Source organism: Marmota marmota, unplaced genomic scaffold (assembly GCF_001458135.2).
Source record: "Marmota marmota marmota unplaced genomic scaffold, marMar, whole genome shotgun sequence".
Taxonomy (NCBI): domain Eukaryota; kingdom Metazoa; phylum Chordata; class Mammalia; order Rodentia; family Sciuridae; genus Marmota; species Marmota marmota.
In genome coordinates, this window is record NW_025999842.1 from 48,124,893 (window position 1) to 48,146,499 (window position 21,607).

At 35.5% G+C, this 21,607-nt stretch overlaps 1 protein-coding gene across 5 annotated transcripts in view; it reads left to right on the top strand.

The window, feature by feature from the left end:
* Window positions 1-1,151: 1,151 nt before the first annotated feature.
* Window positions 1,152-21,607, top strand: part of Akap7 (A-kinase anchoring protein 7) — a 138,978-nt gene continuing 118,522 nt past the window's right edge. For 2 of the 5 annotated variants that reach the window (XM_015501258.2, XM_015501265.2), the window contains exons 1-3: window positions 1,157-1,471; window positions 8,493-8,624; window positions 19,268-19,404. In XM_015501258.2, coding sequence (XP_015356744.1) covers window positions 1,231-1,471; window positions 8,493-8,624; window positions 19,268-19,404 — 510 coding nt within the window. In that variant the 5' untranslated portion in view covers window positions 1,157-1,230. Of the gene's footprint in view, window positions 1,472-8,492; window positions 8,625-19,267; window positions 19,405-21,607 lie in introns of all 5 variants that reach the window. The other 3 variants (XM_015501244.2, XM_048798413.1, XM_015501252.2) reach the window with 3 other exon arrangements.

Below are 21,607 nucleotides of genomic sequence, written 5' to 3' on the forward strand. Positions count from 1 at the left end.
AAAAAGGGCTAGGGTTGCAGCTCAGTAGTAGAGTGCCCCTAGATTCAATCCCCAGAATAAGGATCAAGGGGACAAAGGGGGCATTATTGTTGGTAAAGGGCTACCCTAATTAGTTTTTCTTGTTCCCGGATGGGTTTCTTTACATTAAAAACAAAAAGAAGCACGGTGGGGTGGCACATGCCTAAAATCCAAGCAGCTGGGGAGGCTGAGGCAGGAGGATCCCATTCAAAGACAGCCTTGACAACTCAGCCAGACCCTCTCTAAATAAAATATAAAAAATGTCTGGGGATGTGGCTCTCCCTTTCAATCCCTGGTACCAAACAAAACAAAAACAAACAAACAAAAACCCACAAAACAAAAAAAAACCCAACACCACCAAAAAGAAACCCAGTAGGCTTCCCTCTCTGGACTAGGCTACAGGCCCGTAATCCTAGCTACTCAGGAGGCTGAGGCAGGAGAATGTCATTCAAAGCCAGCCTCAGCAATTTAGGGATATCCTATCTCAAAAAAAAAAAAAGGACTGGGGATGTAGCTCAGTAGTAAAGTGCCTCTGAGGTCAATCCCTGATACCAAAAGCAAACAAAACAAAAAATCCAGTAACATTAGTAGCATTCTGTTGCAAGGGGATGATTATTAATATTATTATCATTATTGTACACTAAGTAAATTTCCTTTTCTCCCATTTTATTCACATCAGTACCTTATTCTGCAAAAAACAGTGCATTTCCATTTAATTTCTAGGTAAAGAACCGTTATTAAAAATTTCAGTCTTTGTCCCAATTTGGCTTTTTTTTTTTTTTAAAAACAAAGCCTGTAAAATACCTCCGACATACAGATGTGTAAGGTCTCGTTCTTGTACATGTCGCTTTTCCCAAATATTTTGCAATTAGTACTGTTTTCAAAGCTCTTTGCAAAACTAAACACAGGGGTTCTCAGGAGACAGCGGGTCAGGAATGCTCCCAGCCAAGTCCCAATCTTGCCCCTCAAAGCGTGGGACAGGAAAGGCCGCGCCACAGGAAATAACTGAGGTTTGCCAGCGGCTACCGGTCTCAGGAGGGCTGGCTGCGACTAGCCTGGCAGCAGAGCCGGCCCGGAGCTTGCGGTGGCGCCGGGGTCGCGGCCCCGGCTCCCCCGCCCTCCGCAAGCGCGGCCCGCGTTGCTCGCCCCAATCCGGGTACCACCGGAGAACCGGGCCGGCCCCTTCCGGCTCGTCGCGGCGCCCGGGCTGGCATGCAGCGTCTGCAGGTGCTGCTGCCGCGGGGGCTGCGCTCGGGGGGCTCCGCGCCTCCGCTAGCCTGGCCGCCCGGCCCGCGCTCCCGCCGTCCGCCCCGCGCGCCTCCCGCAGGTCCCGGGCCCCGCCCCGGCCTCCGCCTCCGCCTGTCTCCCTGTTCCCGGCCGCTGCGTCAGCCCGCCGCTGCGGGCCCTGACGCGCCACCCTCTCGCCCCTCGACCATGGAGCGCCCCGGATCGGGTGAGAGCGGGCTGCCCTGTGGGCCAGGGTCTGCCAGAGCCGCGAGCGCGTACGCGCGCCCGCGCCAGCGCCCGCGCCGCGCTCAGCCTAGGTGGTTCTGCCTCGGGGAGTGCGCGGCCCGGGGCCCGCCAGCTCCGAGCGCCCTCTTCCTCCCTCTAGGAGACCCTTGTAGCACCGGGAACCCCGTGCAACCGGGTGGGCACCGCTGCTCGTAGCGGAGCGTTTCAGGGCACCCCTTGTAGGCACCACTGCAGGCGAGAGTGGGGGTGAACCCATCCCGAAGTTTCGCTTTTGTTTCCCCATTTCTGATCTTTTGACCCTTAGCACAAAGTTCTCCCCAGCACATCCCATCCTACCGTGCAATTGTGCTAAACAAAACCCAGCAATGTCATTTTATTTTCTGTGATAGATATTAAACACCTGAACCACCTTACTGTTTCATTTGGGATTTTATTCCAGGTTTGGAAATGACCTTTTTAAAACTGGCGCCAAGTCTGCCTTAGCTCCCAGAATGAATTTCCAGTTTGGGTCAGCGTTTTATAGGAACTGAACTAGTGGAAAGAACCAAAAGCAATTAGAGAAAAGGGCTCTTCTGCAAGATTTTTATATTATACATGTATAAAAATATAAACATTAAAATTTGTTATATAAATAGGCGTTAACTAGTGTATGTTTACAGTTGTCTTGCGGATGGAGTGATTCTCACCTTGTGGTTAGAGCCCAAGTTATGCAGTTTTATAGATGCATTTATAGGATGAGGGGTATATGCATGAGAGAAAGGAAGGAATTTGTTGAGATAGGATTCACTCACTTCCTTGTTTAATGCTGATAGCATATATATGTCTTTTCTCTCTGTGTGTATGTGTGTGTGTGTGTGTGTGTGTATGTGTGTATAGCCAAGGGATGCTTTATCACTAAGCTACATCCACAGTTCTTTTTATTTTTTCTTCTGAGACAGGGTCTAAGTTGCTGAGGCTGTCCTCCAATTTGCAATCTCCTCCCTCAGCTTCCCAAATTGCTAGGATTGCAGGCCTGTGTTACAGTGCCTGGCTTCCTTATTCATATTAAAAACTTAAAGATGTTTGTGTAGGTTACTGTTTTCTTGCATTCTCTTTTAGATAGTAGTATTTTGTTTCTCCCTAGTAATTTAGATTCGTTTTGTTCCCTTTTTATGATTGGAATGGTCAGGCGCTTTGTTGACTCACACAGCTTTCAACGTTTATCAAGACATAAGATAATATTATGTTTAGTAGCTAAGCCAAGGCTAGAATGGATGGCATTACCCTTTTCTGTTGGTGATGGGGAACATACATAGTGTTTAGTACATTGATTGGAGTCCGCCTGCCTAACGCAGTTGTAGTTTATCGCTCAAATAGGAAACAGGTTTGTATGACAATGGATAAGCTATCATCTGTCCTTTTTTTCCTCTGTTGGTCTTTGATTAAGTCATTCCTTTTGCCTTTTCCCAAATAAGGGTAAGTCTTAAGAGCATATTCAATTTTGTAATTTTATATCCACTATTTATTTATTTAGCAGTGGTGGGGATTGATTTTAGGGCCTTGTGCATTACTAGGCAAGTGCTAGTACCTCTGAGCTACAACCCCAGTCCCTATATCCACTTTTTAGAGTCAATATTTGTTGTAAATGGTTTTCCTATTTTTTAAAATTGGTGCATTATAGTTGTACATAATGGTAGGATTCATTGTTACATGTTTGTGCATGCACACAAGATAGCAATATAATTTGGCCAATACCATTCATTAGGCATTTAAGTTGTTCCACATTTTCTTTCTTTTTCTTTTTCTTTCTTTTTTTAACAGTACTGAAGATTGAACTCAGATGTGCTCTATCACTGGGTTACATCCCCGGTCCTTTTTATTTTTTATTTTGAGACAAGTCTCCCTAAGTTTCCCAGGCTGGCTTCGAACTTGCCATCTTTCTGCCTCAGTGACTGGATTCAGATACCAGCCCCTGATTCTGATAGTTTACCACTGGGCAAGTTACTTAATTAGCTATCATAGTAGCATAGTAGTGAAAATTAAGTTATTTACTCTCTAAAGTTATTCTCCAGCCCTGCCTGGCCTGAAGTCTATGTTTGTTGGTTGGTGTGGTGGTATTAGTTTACCCACCTCATCTTTATGTTATTAATAAATTTTATGTAACTTTTATTTGAATTTGTACAAAAAATTATTTTAATTATAGGTAGGTTAAGTTTTAGGAGACTTAAAAACTGTCAAAGCAATGAATTTATATTTTTAAATGTTTTATTTGAGAGTAGGTTTTTTTAAAGGCAGTTTTCAAAAGCAAAAGGTTTATACCTTCTGTAAAAGAAGGTGTAGAAAGGAAAAATATATTTAATTTATACCTGTCAACCTTTACTCAAACCCTAGAGCTTAGGGAACTGGATGAAGGTTCCAGATACTCGGTTTGAGAATCATTGTTCAATAGAGTGATCAGTAGTTTTTTTTTTTTTTAAAGACTTTTACATGTAAGTGGCATTTTTTTCAGTTAATAAGTGATATTTACAAAAATTATTTTAATTCTTTAACAATAAAGAGAGTTTGTATTTGAAGTTCTTGACTCCTGTTAATATTGATACAATATTGTATTTGAATTTAATGTGTTTTATTTAATAAGATGGTGAAAGATGTTGAGCAAGTCATATTATGCTTTTTTTTTCTCTTGGTTTTTCTTCTTTTTCTTAGTTTTTGCTTTTATGTCCAATGGAATAGTAGTACCTTTCCTCCATCCATCCTGTGAAAATGAGAGAAGCTGTGATGTGCTGAGACTACTGTGAAATACTAGGAATTAGTTTTCATGGACATTGAGATAACTGCATTGCAGTGGAGCCCAAGTGCTTTATTAACCACTTCCAAATGTGTAGTTGAGATATATATATATACACACACACACCACACACACACACATATACATATATGAATATATATATAAATATTATCATTAATTTTAATATATGTGTATATATATTGTATATACACATGTATATGCAGTGTGCATTTTGTGCAGTCATTCAGTAAAAATTTATAGAGCACCTACCATGAGCTAAACTCTGCCAGGAGTGGAGGAATCAAAGGAGAGTAAAATAGGGCACCTGGGAGCTCACAGTAGGGGACCACACTTACCGATGGGGTGGAATTTATGAAAGTTCCCCCTTTCACGTTCCAAAGTCCCCTGTTTTCAGTGATAAATTATATGGTCACTGTAGCTTAGAATCTAGTAGAGAAAATGGACAAATGTCCATGTATAATGTGTTGTGGGACTTTTAAAAAATGCCAGCTGCTGGGCTGGGCTGATCTGCAGACATTCTGCTTTAATTGGTCTGGGATGATTTTAAAAAAATCCTTAGGTGAGGGCTGGGGTAAAGTGCTCGCCTAGCATGTGCGAGGCCCTGGGTTCGATCCTCAGCACCACGTATTAATAAATAAAATAAAGATGTTGAGTCCAACTACAACTAAAAAATAAATATTAAAAAAAAATCCGTAGGTGATTCTGGTAGTACTAGAAATTGAACCGAATTACAGTTCCAGTTCTTCCTTAAATCATTCAAATGGAATGGTTGTCATCAATGTCACCGTGTGATTCTCTCCTTGATATAGACAGTGATCCAGTGGGCACTTGCTTTCTTACTGTTGACAATTCAAGATAAACTAAAAATTAAACTATTTCAAGAATGTTTTAATTCAAGAAGTCTTAATTTAATTTATCATTGTACTTAAATCTTCTTGCCTTCAAAATATGTTAATAAAAACCAGAAGTCAGTTTTATTATTTATCTCACATATTGCCAAGCATCTTATATAGCTGCTCCTGAATTTATGATGGGGTTATCCTCAACAACCCATCAGGTGTTGCAACCATTGTAAGTGGAAAATGTATTTAATACACTTAACCCTGGCAGCAGGTGCACTATAGAGAGCTCCTATTTCCTCACAAGACTGTGGGCTGGCTGTGAACTGAGGCTCACGGTCATTGCTTGGCATCAGGAGCGAGCACTAGCCCCCTAAGAGTTCAGAATTCAAAATTTGAAGTATGGCTTCAACTGAATGCATATTGCTTTTTGCAGAATTTTGAAAAATAATGTAAATCTAGCCACCCAATCAGGGAATATCTATTTCTAAGTGGCAGATGGACTTGGGAACTGGTATTGAAATGCCAGTGTTAGATGGGCCAATTTCATGTCTTTAGACATGTTCAGATTGAGAATAAATAAGGAAAACAACAGTTGGATTTACTGATTTTGGTTGTGATTTTCATTCAGCATTGTTTATTTTCATGTTATTTATTTATCTTTGCAGTTCTGAACCCAGGGATGCTCTAACTCCTAGCTACATCCCCAGTCCTTTATAGCTGTATATATACAAAATTTAAAAAATGGTAATAAACCACTTATTAATCAAAAGGGGGCTGTGAGAAAATAAGACAAGAAGAAAGAGGACCAAACTCCTTAAAATCCCAGATTGTAAGAGCTCTCTTACTCCCTCAGGAGACAGTCCACTCTAGTCCTGTGCTGTGTGCCTTACTTTCAGCCTGTGCTACTTTCTTGAAATCCTTCCTGTGGGATCACAGGGACTAAATGCTGCAGAACCCTGTGGTTACTTTGGCTCCATATGATGCTTTATAATACATAGCCCTTTTTATTTTTATGTTGTGATAGAGTCTCACTGTGTTGCCCAGGCTGGTCTTGAACTTGTGGTCCTCCTGCCTCAGCTTCCTGAATAGCTGGGATTGCAGATGTGCACCACCATGCCCTGTTACAAGTACTTTTTTGTTGCAGACTTTTCAAGTGAAGGTACATGGGCAGTGATGATCCTTTATGTGTAGCTGCCTGTGCCCAAAGTTTCAAGATATGTATTGGTCTATTTACACTTTTAAGTTTAAACTGAATTTATGTTTTTAAAATGCAAGCTTAGAATACAAAGTTGTTCTCATATTTTAAAAATATTTGTGAGTGTATGAGAAGACTTATAGTAAACTAAAGATTGTCAAACAATGTGGCAGCCTTTCATACTTCCTAATATTTGAACTGTATAAATAACATTTTAAGAATGTACTACTGCTGGGAATAGTACTGCATGCGTATAATCTCAGCAACTCAAAGGATGATATAGGAGGATTGCCTCGCCAATTTAGCAAGATCTTGTCTAAAAATAATAAACAAAAAAGGGAGTGAGAATGTATCTCAGTAGTAAGGTACTCCTGAGTTCCATCCCTAATACAAAAAAAAAAAAAAGTGCTCCTACTATTTTATGACATTGAACATTTTTTAAAAAGTTCTTTTGGGTTGCTTTTTTTAAACAACAAACAGCAAACAGGTATGTTGGTAAGTGTGTGTGTGTGTGTGTGTGAGAGAGAGAGAGAGAGAGAGAACAATGAGAATGACTTTAATTACAATAAAAGTTTATAATTTTGTTAGACATATTAACTATAATCTATTACCATAGTCAACATGTTATATATTGTAAACCATATCCTTAATGAAGAGTGTCTTGCAAGTGTTGTATTTGAAAACAAAAGTTTGCAACAGAATGAAAGAAATGAAATAAATAAATTTAACATTTCAAATGGTAAATCAACCTTTAATAAATACATGAAATATCCCAGGATTCTGTTCAATCTATTCTAGATAACATTTGTGTGTCAATAAAGGTGTGGAGAATAGTGGTACTGGGGAGACCACCAACTGATAAAATTAGCAATTAATTTTATAAATTTAAACAGATGCCTTTTCCCCCTTAGTCTCCACCTAAAATATGTGAGTATTCCATCCTTAACAAGAAAATGAAAACCAAATGTAAAATGTGACTTTAATATTAGTGCATGACCATGGGAGAGCTGTTTGGGAAACTGTCAGATCACTTGCTTCTCATAATTGTGTTTCCAAAACTGCATATTTTAGCTGGATTTCCAATGTTAAGTGTAATAATGGTGAGAAACAACTTAAAAATCTTTATGGAAGGTAAAAAGAATCCAAACACATAAGTGACATTATTAAAAATAAATGTGAAAAGAGTGACTAAATATTGTTGGCTTGTTTATCAAAGATATGTAAAAAATGTAACTTTAGAAATATTGAAGACCAGCAGAGTCGAAGAAGGGGGAGGAATAGAGTAGAAGAATAGGGGACGGGAGGAGGGGAAGGAAAGTAGAAGCACGGGAGACTAAAATGGAGCAAATTATATTCCATGCATGTATGATTATGTCAAAATGAATCCCACTATTATGTATAACTATAATGCACTATTAAAAACATTTAAAAAAGAAATAAGGAAGTATAACTATGAAAGCTCTTGAGAATTATTGACTGTCTTCATCTATCCCTGAGTTGAATACTGTGCTTTACAAAATGATTAAAGATTTAGAAGGTTGTTGTTTAACATAAAATTACACTTATAAAAATATTGAATCTGGTGTAAATAATGTTTATGTAAATAGTTTTACAATATATTTGAATACAAATAGTACTTCTCTTAACAGATTGTTATGGTTTAGATATTAGGTGTCTCCCAAAAGCTCATGTGTGAGAAAATGCAATAACATTCAGAGATGAAGTGATTGGATTTTCAGAACCTTAACCCAATCAGTGTGTTCCCTGATGGAGATTAACTGAGTGGTAATTGAAGGCAGATAGGGTATGGCTGGAAGAGGTGGGCATTGAGGGTGTGCCTTTGTGTCATATATTTTGTATCTGGTGAGTGGAAGCTCTCTCTGCTTCTGATGTGATGTCCTGGGCCCCTTCCTCTGACACACTCTTCCGCCATGATGTCCTGCATCACCTTGTGCCCCAAGGAATGGAGCCTGCTATCTGAAACTGTGAGCCCCCAGATAAACTCTTCCTCCTCTAAAATTGTTCTTGTCAAGTTTTTTAGTACAGTAGTGAAAAAGTTGACTAAAACAGAGATGTTAATTTATATTTAATTCATCTAGTTGAGTTGGTTTGGTTTAGGATATGAGTTTTAAAAGTAAGTTAAATAATGTATTTTTCTTCTTGTGTTGTGTTAAAGGAGGAATAAATTCCAGTGAGAGTGAAAATGTGTCAAGAAAAAATGAAATGTCAGAAGAATTTGAAGCCAGTACTGTGGATTCTCTGATAAACATGCCATTTGCTACTATAGATATTAAAGATGATTATGCAAGTAAGTACTTTATTAAATAAACATGTATTTAGAAGCAGTGAATAGTAAATATAGCTTCTTTTCCATTAAATTATGTCACTTTGATTATTTGTTGTGTTTTTGAATTTGGGTTTTTAATTTGATAATGTGTTGTCAAAACTGTCACAGAAAGAGAAAGACATATCATTTTAGCCTTTCTATAGTTTATTATTAACTTTTGAAAATAATGGATCAGGTCATTTCATGGTATGTAATAACTTCCTTCAGTTCTTCTGGAGCCACTACCAATTTCAGCAGTATTTATTCATCTAACAAAAATGTTTACTGGCTGCTGATATTGGTCAGGCACTTTGCTATGCATTGGGAGGACCCATTGGTGAACAAGAAGACGGGCATTATTCCTGCCCTCATGGAGCTTACCAGGTTAGTGTTGAAAATAGTTAAACCTTTAATTAAATATGCACTTATTGACAGAGAAAATGGTATTCTATAGATACCACATTCTTGTATTTCTAATGATAAGGAGACCAAAGGCCATTGGGACCACAAAGAACAAAGGAGATGTGTTTGTGGCCTGCATTCCTGCTTTAAAAAGGACAGCTGCTTCTGCAAGTAAACATAGGGAAGAGCCACCAGTCCTTCATGCAAGCAGGATATTTTTTTCTACAGGATTTAGTATATTTCTTACTAAATAAGTGATGAATGTTATTCATGTATATTAGGGGCTCAGGTCAGTTCACTAAACATGATTTTTAAAAAAAAAACTATTTTTATATATGTTTTCAGTTTTTGATGAACCTTTATTTTATTCATTTATTTATATATATGTTTTCAGTTGTTGATGAACCTTTATTTTATTCATTTATTTATATGTGGTACTGAAAATTGAACCCAATGCCTCAGACATGCTAGGCAAGTCCTCTACCACTGAGCCGCAACCCCAGCTCCACCATTTTTAACTATATAGTGCTATACCACTTTTTGATAGCTTTGGCTTTATGAGCTAAATGTTTTTGTGGGCTAGTTTAGATTCCAAATCACCATGTATAAGATTACTTTTTAGAAAGATGAATTTTCAAATTTCAAGTTCCAACTTACATGTAGGCAATGTTGGATAGTGGGAAAAACAGAAAACTTGTGTTTTAAGTTTTGATTATTAAAGTTTCTTTATTTTATTTTATTTTATTTTCTGAGTCTAGTTTATTTCACTTAGCATGATGGTCTCTATTTCTATCCGTTTACTAGCAAATGCCATAAATACCATAATTTCATTCTTCTTTATGTATGAGTAATACTCCAGAGTGTATGTGTATATATCACAGTTTTTATATTCATTCATCTATTGAGTGGATATTGTGAATTGTTATTAGATTTTCTATTTGCATGACTTTGACATTGCTTCTTTAACTAAAATGTAGATGTAAATACCCTTTTGCTTATCTCATAGGGTTGCTATACGTATCAAAAGAAGAAATGTGTGAAAGAAAGCAGTTAAAAACATAAAACAATATACAAATGTTGTTTTACAAAACCTTTGAAACATATCCCTTATTTGGAGACAACTTATTCTCTGATTTTTATAATAGCTTTTTAAAATAACACCGAGGAACAAATAGTAAAATTTATTGCAAACCAGAAACTAATAACTAGGTGTTTTAAAAAAATTTTTTTTTACAGCACTGGATATTTGAACCCAAGTATTTGCACATACTAGGCAAATGCTTTACCACTGAGCTACATCTCCAGCCTTCTAACTAATTTTTGTGAAGTGAGATTTTTATAGAAATGTACAAGAACTAGGAGGTTGTTGTCACCCTTTAAACCTTACAATAAATATAGTAATAGCTTTTGTGCCCAAAACACAGGATAATTAGTATGTGGCTTGGGTTCTTCTAATGTTTAGTACCGTGGTAATTGAGTCAGTCTTCTGTAGTAGATAACAACCTTAAAATTCTCAGGTTGCTGGTTGTTGCCTGTGGTTGCTTTGGTTTTCTTTGGCCTGTGGGAATTGTGAGTTAACTGCCAGGAGATTTTTTTCTGATAGAAATTTTGGCAGAGCAGTGAGGAAAGTAGTACTGGAGAACATTATGGGAAGGTGAATCCTTGACAGTGAAAAACTCCTGAAATGATTAGTATCTCAGTGTCGACAGTGTCATCTTCAGTGTAAGTGCAGTGTTGCTATCAGGTGACATTTGATCTGTTTGGCCAAAAAGGCCTTTGTATTTTTTTGTTGCATTTTACTTATGAAGACATTATTTTACTAGAAATATATATTAGAATTGTGAATATATTAGAATGTTCTAAATATTAGAACTTAAGATACATTAGGATCATATATTAGACTATAGAACTATATTAGAAATAAACTGTCCGTATGTGTGAGCAAAAGAAAATCTTTGAGTATGGTGAGGAGCAGTGCAGCTCTGCCATGTGTTTGGCCCTAGGTTGGATGGGTTCCAGGGGAAGATCCAGCATCAGTGAGGGGCTGACCTGGGCCTGTACAGCTCTCTTGTCTCTCAGGGAGGCAGTCTGGGTGAATTGGTTAGAAACTCAGTAAACCATGGGAAAATGTTTGCTGATGCGGTTTCTCCGCCTCTGAAAGTTGAATGGACAAGGTCTGCAGTGGAGAGCCACTATTCTGCAGATGGGATGGTTTAGTATGCTTTTCATGGTGTGAACCTTGGAGAGCTTTAATTTAATTACCTCTTGTCTCTTAAGAGAATCACAGTTTTTAACTCTCAAGCCACATTTAAATCAAGATTCGAAGGAAAATACTTGAGAATTGGTTTTTAGTTGCATCTTTCCTAAATGTGGAATTCAGTTCTTCTTTTGTTGAAGTGATTGATTCTTATTTTGCTTTGCCCATAATTTTTTTTCAAAATTTTTTTTAGTTGTAACGGACACAATACTTTTATTTTATTTATTAATTTTTATATGGTGCTGAGGATCAAACCCAGTGCTTCACACGTGCTGGGCAAACACTCTACCACTGAGCTACAACCCTAATTCCATAGAATTTTAATCTTATAATTACTAGAGATTTTTCAGTTATGGGAAATTACTGTTTTGTTACTTATTTACTAGCTAATACTATTAAGTTGTCTTTTAAAATACTTCAAATATTCAAAGATATCAATTGAAACTTTATCTAAATTTTTATAGAGAAGTGCTGTATCAAATACTGAATTTTGGTATGCACCTCATATAATAAATGATTATTCTGAGTCAGTTTTAAAAAGATAAATTGTGTTCAGTGTCTTTCCATAATTAACAGGGGAGGCATATACCACATACAATCATACATTACTTAATAACAGATAAGTCCTTAAAGATGCCTCAGTAGGCAATTTTGTGCTTGGGTGAGCATCATGGAATATATATACACAAACTAACATGGCTGTGGTGTCACTGGACAAAATAATCTTGTGAGACCACTATCGTATATGTAGTCCATCATTGAGCAAAGTCTCATTACTCAGCTCATGACAATTCCAGATTTTATTATGAAAGACTTGAGACAAAAGTATTTGTCTCAAATAATACAAATAGTTGCTATCCTTTTTCTTCCCTTGTTAAACAAACAAAAAGACCAACGAGAAGACTAGCTGGGCTCAGTAGCATGCCTGTAACCCCAGCTATTTGGGAGGCTGAGGCAAGAGGATTGCAAGTTCAAGGCCAGCTTCAGCAACTTAGTGAAACCCTGTCTCAAAATAAAAGGGGCTGAGGATGTAGCTTAGTGGTAGAGTACATGCCTAGTATGCTCAAGGCCCTTGGTTCAATTCCCAGTACTACAAAAGCCAGAAGAACAACATCAAAATCCCTACAAAAGCCACCAAGAGCTGAATAAAAGTCAGTAGATACATTAATTCATAATATACTTATTGAGTTTTAAACCTTATAATTGAGTTTAAAGTTTTTTAAATATTAATTTTTAGTTTTAGGTGGACACAATATATTTATTTTATTTTTATGTGATGCTGAGGATTGAACCGAGTGCCTCATGCATGCTAGGCAAGCACACTACCACTGAGCCACAACCCCAGCCCTTGAGTTTAAAATTTAAAAAGTTTTAATCACAAATATATCTGTCAGTTTCAGTGTCTTTTTTTCCTTTTTTTCTCAGTATCTTCTTTTTTTACTTTTTAATTAATTAATTATAATTAGGTATATGTGACAGCAGAATGCATTTTGATTCATTGTACACAATTAAGGCACAACTTTTCATTTCTGTGGTTGTACACGATGTAGCATCACACCATATGTGCGATCATACATGTATCTAGGGTAATAATGTCCATCTTATTTTACCATCTTTCCTGCCCCCCATGTCCCCTCCCCACCCCTCCCTCCTCTTTGCCCAAAGTTCCTCCATTCCACCCCCCACCTCCCATTATGGATCAGCATTCACTTATCAGAGAGATAAGTTTTTGAGATTGGTTTACTTCGCTTAGCATGATATTCTCCAACTCCATCCATTTAGCTACAAATGCCATAGTTTTATTCTTTTTTAATGCTGAGTAATATTCTGTCGTGTGTGTGTGTGTGTGTGTGTGTGTGTGTGTGTATTACAGTTTCTTTATCCATTCATCTATTGAAGGGCATCTAGGTTGCTTCCACAGTTTAGCTATTGTGAATTGAGCTGCTATAAACATTGATGTGGCTGCATTACTATAGTATGCTGATTTTAAATCCTTTGAGTATAGATGTGGAGTGGGATAGCTGGGTCAAATGGTGGTTTTATTCCAAGTATTCTGAGGAATCTCCATACTGCTTTCCAGATTGGTTGCACCAATTTGCAGTCCCACTAGCAGTGTGTAAGTATGCCTTTCCCGCCACATTCTCGCCAATGCTTAGTGTTGTTTGTATTCTTAGTAATTGCCATTCTGACTGAAGTGAGATAAAATCTTCGAGTAGTTTTGATTTTTATTTCTCTAATTACTAGAGATGTTGAATATTTTTTTTCATATATTTGTTGATTGAATGTATACCTTCTTCTTAGAAGTGTCTGTTTAGGTCCTTAGCCCATTTATTGATTGGATTGTCTGTTTATTTTGTGTTAAGTTTTTTGAGTTTTTTATATATCCTGGAGACTAGTGCTCTATCTGATGCATGTGTGGCAAAAATTTGTTCCCAAAATGTAGGCTTTCTGTTTACCTCATTGTTTGTTTCTTTTGCTGACAAGCTTTTTTCATCTGAATCTATCCCATTTATTTATTTATTTTTATTTTTTTAAGTTGTAGTTGGACACAATACCTTTATTTTATTTATTTATTTTTATGTGGTGCTGAAGGCTGAACCCAGCACCTCACGTGTACTAGGCGAGTGCTCTACTGCTGAGCCACCACCCCAGGTCCGAGTCCATCCCATTTATTAATTCTTAATTTTATTTCTTGAACTTTGGGAGTCTTATTAAGGAAGTTGGAGCCTAATCCGATGTGATGAAGATTTGGTCCTACTTTTTCCTCTGTTAGACACAGGGTCTCTAGTCTAATTCCTAGGTCTTTGGTCCACTTTGAGTTGAGTTCTGTGCATGGTGAGAAATAAGGGTTTAGTTTCATTTTGCTGCATATGGATTTCTAGTTCTCCCAGCACCATTTGTTGAAGAGACTATCTTTTCTCCAATGTATGTTTTTGGTGCCTTCGTCTAGTATTAGATAACTATTTTTGTGTTTGTTTATCTCTGTGTCTTCTATTCTGTACCATTGGTCTACATGTCTATTTTCGTGCCAATATCATGCCATTTTTTTTTAATATATTTATTTTTTAGTTTTCAGCGGACACAACATCTTTGTTTGTATGTGGTGCTGAGGATCGAACCCAGGCCGCACGCATGCCAGGTGAGCGTGCTACCGCTTGAGCCACATCCCAGCCCAGTATCATGCCATTTTTGTTGCTATAGCTTTGTAGTATAGTTTAAGGTCTGATATTGTGATGCCTCCTGCTTCACTCTTCTTTTTAAGGATTGTTTTGGCTATTCTGTGTCTCTTATTTTTCCAAATGAATTTTATGATTCCTTTTTTTATTTCTCTAAGGAATGATGATGAGATTTTAATTGGAATCTCATTGAATCTGTATAGTGCTTTTGGTAGTATGGCCATTTTGACAATATTAATTTCGCCTACCCAAGAGCATCAGAGATCTTTTCATCTTCTAAGGTCTTCTTCAATTTCTTTCTTTAGTGTTCTGTAGTTTTCATTGGATGGGTCTTTCATGTCTTTTGTTAATTCCCAAGTATTTTTTTTTTTTTTGAGGCTATCGTGAAGGGGGTAGTTTTCCTAATTTCTCTTCCAGAGCATTCACTACTGATGTATAGAAATTCATTTGATTTATGGGTATTGATTTTATATCCTGCTACTTTGCTGAATTCATTTATTAATTCTAGAAGTTTTCTGATGGAATTTTTTTTGATCCTCTAACTATAGAATCATGTTGTCAGCAAATAATGATAGTTTGAGTTCTTTTCCTATTTGTTTCCCTTTAATTTCTTTCATCTAATTGCTCTGTTTAGGTAGAGTTTCAAGGACTATATTGAAGAGAAGTGGTGAACACTGTCTTGTTCCAGTTTTTAGAGGGAATGCTTCCAATTTTTGTCCATTTAGAATGATGTTGGCCTTGGGTTTAGCATAGATAGCTTTTACAATGTTGAGGTATGTTCCTACTATCCCTAGTTTTTCTATTGTTTTGAACATGAAAGAGTGCTGTATTTTGTCAAATGCTTTCTGTGCATAAATTGATATAATCATATGACTCTTACCTTTAAGTCTATTGATGTGATGAATTAAAAACTAAAAGTACTATTAAAAAATGCAGATATCCAGATTTAGGAAATATTTGATGAAGCTGTATTAGTGCTTCTAGGTTACATATTATATAATTATTTATAGTTATAAATAAGTAATATTTCTGAAAAAATGTTATAGGGAATTTTCTTTCTCTCATATATACATATATGTATATATAAAAATATATGATGCAAAATGAAAAATAGTAGGGCCAAAATTATATATGTTAATTTTTTACAATTGTGTAATACTTTATGTGATCTATCACAAAAATTCATAGTGATTGTATTAAGGGAGTAGGTTTATTAGCAATTTTTTTTGTTCGTTTCTGTAATCCTCAAATTTTGTGAATAGTCTTTATTCTTTTTATGGAAAAATGAAATTAAAAATTTTAAATGTGGCTAAAAACTTTTTTTTAAAAAGAGTTAGCCTTTTTTTTTTTTTTTGATACTGGGGATTGAACTGTGGGCACTCAACCACTGAGCCACATCCCCAGCCATATTTTGTATTTTATTATTTAGGTACAAGGTCTCACTGAGTTGCTTAGCATCTTGCTTTTGCTGTGGCTGTCTTTGCGCTTGGGATCCTCTTACCTCAGGCTCTGAAGCTGCTGGGATTATAGAAGTGCACTACTGCACCCAGTTTAAAGAGTTAGTATTTTGTTATGATGTGTGCATGTATGAATATGTAACAATGAATCCCATTATTTCATATAGTTATAATGCACCATTAAAAAAAAACAAAAGAGGCTTCATTCATTCAGTAAACACAGGTGTAGATAAACTCATTCCTCTTTTTTTTTGCTACTGTTCATTAGGGGACATCTACTCTGTTATGCTGTAGTAGGTAAATGTGAATACTTGGGGTCAGATTGTCAGGGTTTAAAATTTACTCCCGCACTTTTTAATTTTGTACTTTTTCCAGGCTGAGTTTCATTATCTGTAATCCTGGTATAATAATGGTAATTAACTCACAGGATTGTTGGACAGATATAATTCCTCAGTGCATGTTAAGTCATTAAGTTTGTAGCATATAGCTAGCCTCAGTAATTTTTTTCATTAATTTCACCAAATTTTTTCCTAAACATATTTGCTAAATTAAATATCTGTGGGCTGGGGCTGAGCTCTATGGCAGAGCGTGTGAGAGGCACTGGGTTAGATCCTCAGCACCATATAAAAAAAATAAATAAAGGCATGCTGTCCATCTACAACTATAAAAACAACAACAACAAACAACCTCTGTAAAACTTTGCCTCTTAAAGGCAGTATTTTATATTGAGTACTATTAACACATTGTAAAACACTGTTTTCTTACTTAATTTACACAGAAATGCAATGAGGGAAATAATTTTTTTTATAAAGTTTTAGTAATTTGCCAGTAGTAAGGGGGAATGATTCTACGAAATATAGAAGATGATATTCTGAGTAATACAACTAAGGAGTTTTAGGAATGATTACTTTAAAGATTTTAATAGCTTAAACAACAAGAAAAAAAAGACAACATGAAAACAAAATTTAATTAATTCTCAGCCTTTTAATTAAAAGCAAATGTGATCCCCAGCACCACAAAAAAAAAAAACAAATGTGAAAAAATACCAACCCATAATAACACATGGACTACTTAATTAAATTAAATTAATTTCTCCCATAAATTATTCCTTTGTAGGTTTTTTTTTTTTTTTTTTTTTTTTTTTTTTGTGTGTGTGTGTGTGTGTGTGGTGGTGGGGTGCTGGGGATTGAATCCAGAGCCTTGTGCATGTGAGGTAAGTACTCTAACAACTGAGCTGTATCCCCAGCCCTCCTTTATAGTTTTTGAGGGAATAAATAGAACCTGTGGAGAAATGAAATAATTTACATAAAAAATGACATGAGGGTTTTATTTAAAAAACCAAATTCATGGATTAGAGAGTTACAACCTTTGTCAACAAGACTAAATTCATTAGAGCACATTAAAATGGTGACTGAAATCATTATGAAAATTAATAAGTGGAGTAAATTAAATTTATGAGTTTACATGCTATACTTCCACGGATGACTGTTTTACTAACCAGTAAAGTTACTCTAAATAATCCAGTGAAAGATCCAGGGCACACAGCCAAAGCTTTCTACCTTTTGTTTCTATATCACTGCTTTTTAATATTTTTATCAGTAAGTTAGAATATTTTGAATGAATAAATATTTTGCTGTTTATATTTTCATGCAAAGGTAAGTAAAACGAATACTAGCAAATTGTTTTTTAGAACCTAGATTTTGATTTCAAAGTTAGCAATAAAAGGAAGTTCAATTTAAAAAAGCTGAAGGCTTTTATACTTTGGCCATACAAATAAATTTTATAAATTAAAGACTATATGCAAATGAGAAAAAAAAGATATTGGACTTAGTGTGTAGCAGGTTGACCTTAAATCAATAGACTCACTGAATTAAAAAAAAAGCATATTACAAGAGTTGATAAAACTGTACCATATAAACAATATTCTTTAGATTCTTTTCCTTCCCCTCCAGATCTCATCACATAATTTTAAACTTGGTACTGTCTGTCATGACTAACGAAAGAAAATGGTAGGTCATCCAGTTGAAAGGAAAATTAAATAGTTATTGATAGGATTATGGGAAGCTAAAGAAACTTACATAAACCCTGTACTTCTGTATTTTTACCAAGAAATTATATTCTGATTTGAGGTTTTATACTGTCATTCTCTTGATATTAAAATTGTTAGGATTTCTGAATATATTAAAACCATTCTTTGAGAGAATATGATTTTCCTTTTCTGGATATCTACAAAATGGATTTGTGAAATGCTTGAAATGAGCAAAAATCAGTTGCTACAAACAGGAAGACAGTTGCATGTATAACAGATAAGATGTAAAACAATTTAAAATGCTAAAAGTGCCAGTGGACTTTTAAATACTTTGTTCCTTTTGTATTGTCTCTTGTTATGTCTATGTTTAATGTTGTCGAAGAAATCAGGTTGTGTGGAAGTTCCCTTATCCTGGTCATTTAACATATTTCTCTGTCCCTTGTATTTCTAGTAAACTGGCATCCTTCTATATTTATTAGGTGGGCATTTATATAGAGAATAACCTTATTTTAGTTTGCTGTTTTATTTTCTGTTGGTTATAAGGAAAGGTGTAAATGCTTTATTTTTTTTCACTTTGTTATCAGTTTTTAAAAATAATGGTTCTCTGGAATCCTCCAAACTAACCAGTGAGGTAGTTTTTCATTTTAATTTTTCTTTTTAGTATCATTATGAAGTGATGGAGTTAGTCGTATTTGATGTGCTTTATACCATTGAACTTATTACTCAGTTTGATGCTCTAATTATCTCATCTTTGGCCAGTGAAAAGATTTTCAAATTGACTCTAGAGACTTTCTGGCATGATTCCATGTGCTATAGCTTGGATTTTGAATGCTGCACAAAGGCACGTGTGTAGAAGGCTTGGTCCTCAGTCCGTGGCATATTGGGAAGTGGTGAAACCTTTAGGAGGTGGGGCTTGGTGGAATGGAGTTAGGTAACTGGGGATGGGTGGAAAAATGATATTTCCTAGTATTATAAAAACTGGCATGTGGAGAGAATGGTTAGCTGTGTCTTAGGTCTGGGGTTAGTGCACTATGGCCCATAGGTCAAATCCGGCATACTGCCTGCTTTATAAATAAAGTTTTATGGGAAAATATTTATGTTTTGTCAGAGTTGGGTAGTCACTACAGAGACTATGACTTGCAAAGCCTGAGATATTTACCATTATGTATTTTATACAAGTGTTTGCCAACTGCTTTAGGTGTGAAAATTATGATTGCTACTTATGTTGCTTGTTTTCTTCTTTTTCTGACCATATATTTTATCTAAATGTATTAGACACATTGTTCTTTGACTTTTTTCCTTAGTCACTGATGTACCTCAAATAAGGTTGAAGAGGAATATAGAAAATGAACAAATCAAGAATGATCAAATAAAGAAGAAAAAAAGGCAAAAAGACTATCAACCCAACTATTTCCTATCCATTCCAATTACCAACAAAGAGGTACTCTTTTTTTTAAAAACTACTTTTACTATGAAGCTTTATTTATTAAATTTATTTGAAGTACACTATATGCTTGCTAACCTAGCTGCTCTCAGCTCCTAAGAACCTTTGGTGGTTGTTAGTAGGACCATGCAGGGAAAATTCCTAGTTAAATAGCAGGTATATATTTAAACAATAGTTTTGAAAAATGTTATTTAAACCATCCTATTTAAACAATAATTTTGCAAAGTTCACTTGAAAAGGAGCATGTCAAGTTCCTTTTCAAGACTTTTTTCACTACATTGGAGGAACCCTTCAAGAGCAGAAAGCAATGACCAGGATAGGAAAAGAGGATTCTCAAATCTCTGGAAAGAAAATAGACTGAAGTTTCTTGCTACTTAGTTCTTTTTGTGATACTGATTATTATTATTATTATTATTATTTTTATCTTTGGTTGTATATAAAGTATGTTGACACCAATTCGTGTCTTTTTTTAAAATTCTTTCTTTCTTTCTTTCTTTCTTTCTTTATTTATTTATTTTTAATCAGAATGAATTTTGACTTATAATACATACATGGAATGTACATACATCAATCATATTGTCAATTCTTTTCTGCTGCCCTTCCTATCCTCCTTACTCCTCCCCTCCTCTCCCATCCTTTCTTTCTATCCAATCTAATGTGACACATTTTTTTTCTTTTTCTCATTACAACATCATATATGTATTCTGTATAATAATGAGGTTCTCCTTCCATCTTCCATGCAACTCCCCTTCTCCCTCTTTTTCCCTCCCACCTCTCTTCCCTATTTAGTGGTAGTCTTCTTCTCATGCTCTTCTTCCCTATCCCATTTTGAGTCACCCCTCTTATATCAGAGAAGACATTCGGCATTTGTTTTTAGGGATTGGCTGATACTGATTATTGCTATGAAGTTCCTTTTTTTTTTAAATTTTTTATTGTTGGCTGTTCAAAACATTACATAGTTCTTGATATATCATATTTCACACTTTGATTCAAGTGGGTTATGAGCTCCCATTTTTACCCCATATACAGATTGCAGAATCACATCAGTTACGAAGTTCCTTTTAAAATTACTCATTGTTAAAGTAGGTTGAGTATCACTTATCCAAAATGCTTGGGACCAGATTCATTTTGGATTTTTTGTACTTTGGAATGCATACATATAATAAGATGTCTTGGGGACGGGACCCAAGTCTAAACATGAAGTTCATTTACAGGACTGATGTGTGTCTTAGAGATAGTGCACTTGGCTAGCATGTGTCAGGCCCGGGTTCAATTCCTAGCACTGTGAAAACAGGGGTAAAAAAAAAAAAAGAAATACATTTATGTTTTATATACACATTATACACAGAGACTGAAGGTCATTTTACACACCATTTTTTGTGCACCTGCATCTTAGTTGTGACTGATCATGTGAGGTATGGTGTGAAGTTTTTCATTTGTGGCTTCTTATTGGCCCTTGAAAAGTTTTGGATTTGGAACATTTCAGATTTTAGATGTTTGGATTTCAGGTTTTTGGGTTAGGGATGTTCAACCTGTACCAATTTAATATTACATACAGATTTATGGTAGAAATTTATTTAAGAATCTGAAAAATCAATGTGGTATGAATAATAGAAAATGGGAAGATGCCCGTTAACTCATACTGGGAAACTATTAAGAGGGAAAACTAGTGTATCTAACTGAAATTACCAAAACCATGAGGTAGTAATTAAACTGCCTCAGGAAAGAATATCTCACATGGAACACATATTTTTATGTCTTGACCCAGTTTTTGAGCCAGATTTGAGTGAGTTTTATTTTGGGTCATAATCTGTTTGCTCAGGAACATTTTCAGGTAACTTTTTCCCATGTCTGCTTTTTTAAGGCTTGCTAATGAATTTCTAAAAATCAAACTAAATTGAAATCAAATAAATATGAAAATGGTTTATTGGGTCATTCTAGGAAATATTGAATCTTGTGAAATACAGTTTAGTTGAGTGAAAAGATACATAAAAATACAAGAATATTTACCATACAAGATTTTAGATTTGATGTAGTAAAGAATCATATTTTGGTTTAACTGATACATATTTGATTTCTTTGGTGGGTGAACAGTGAAATTGTCTTTAAAAGTGTTTACATTGTATGAAATTTAGTGTAATCAGCTATTATTTATTAAAATATATCTGTAAGTTGTTTGGATAGTTTTTTTTTTTTTAAA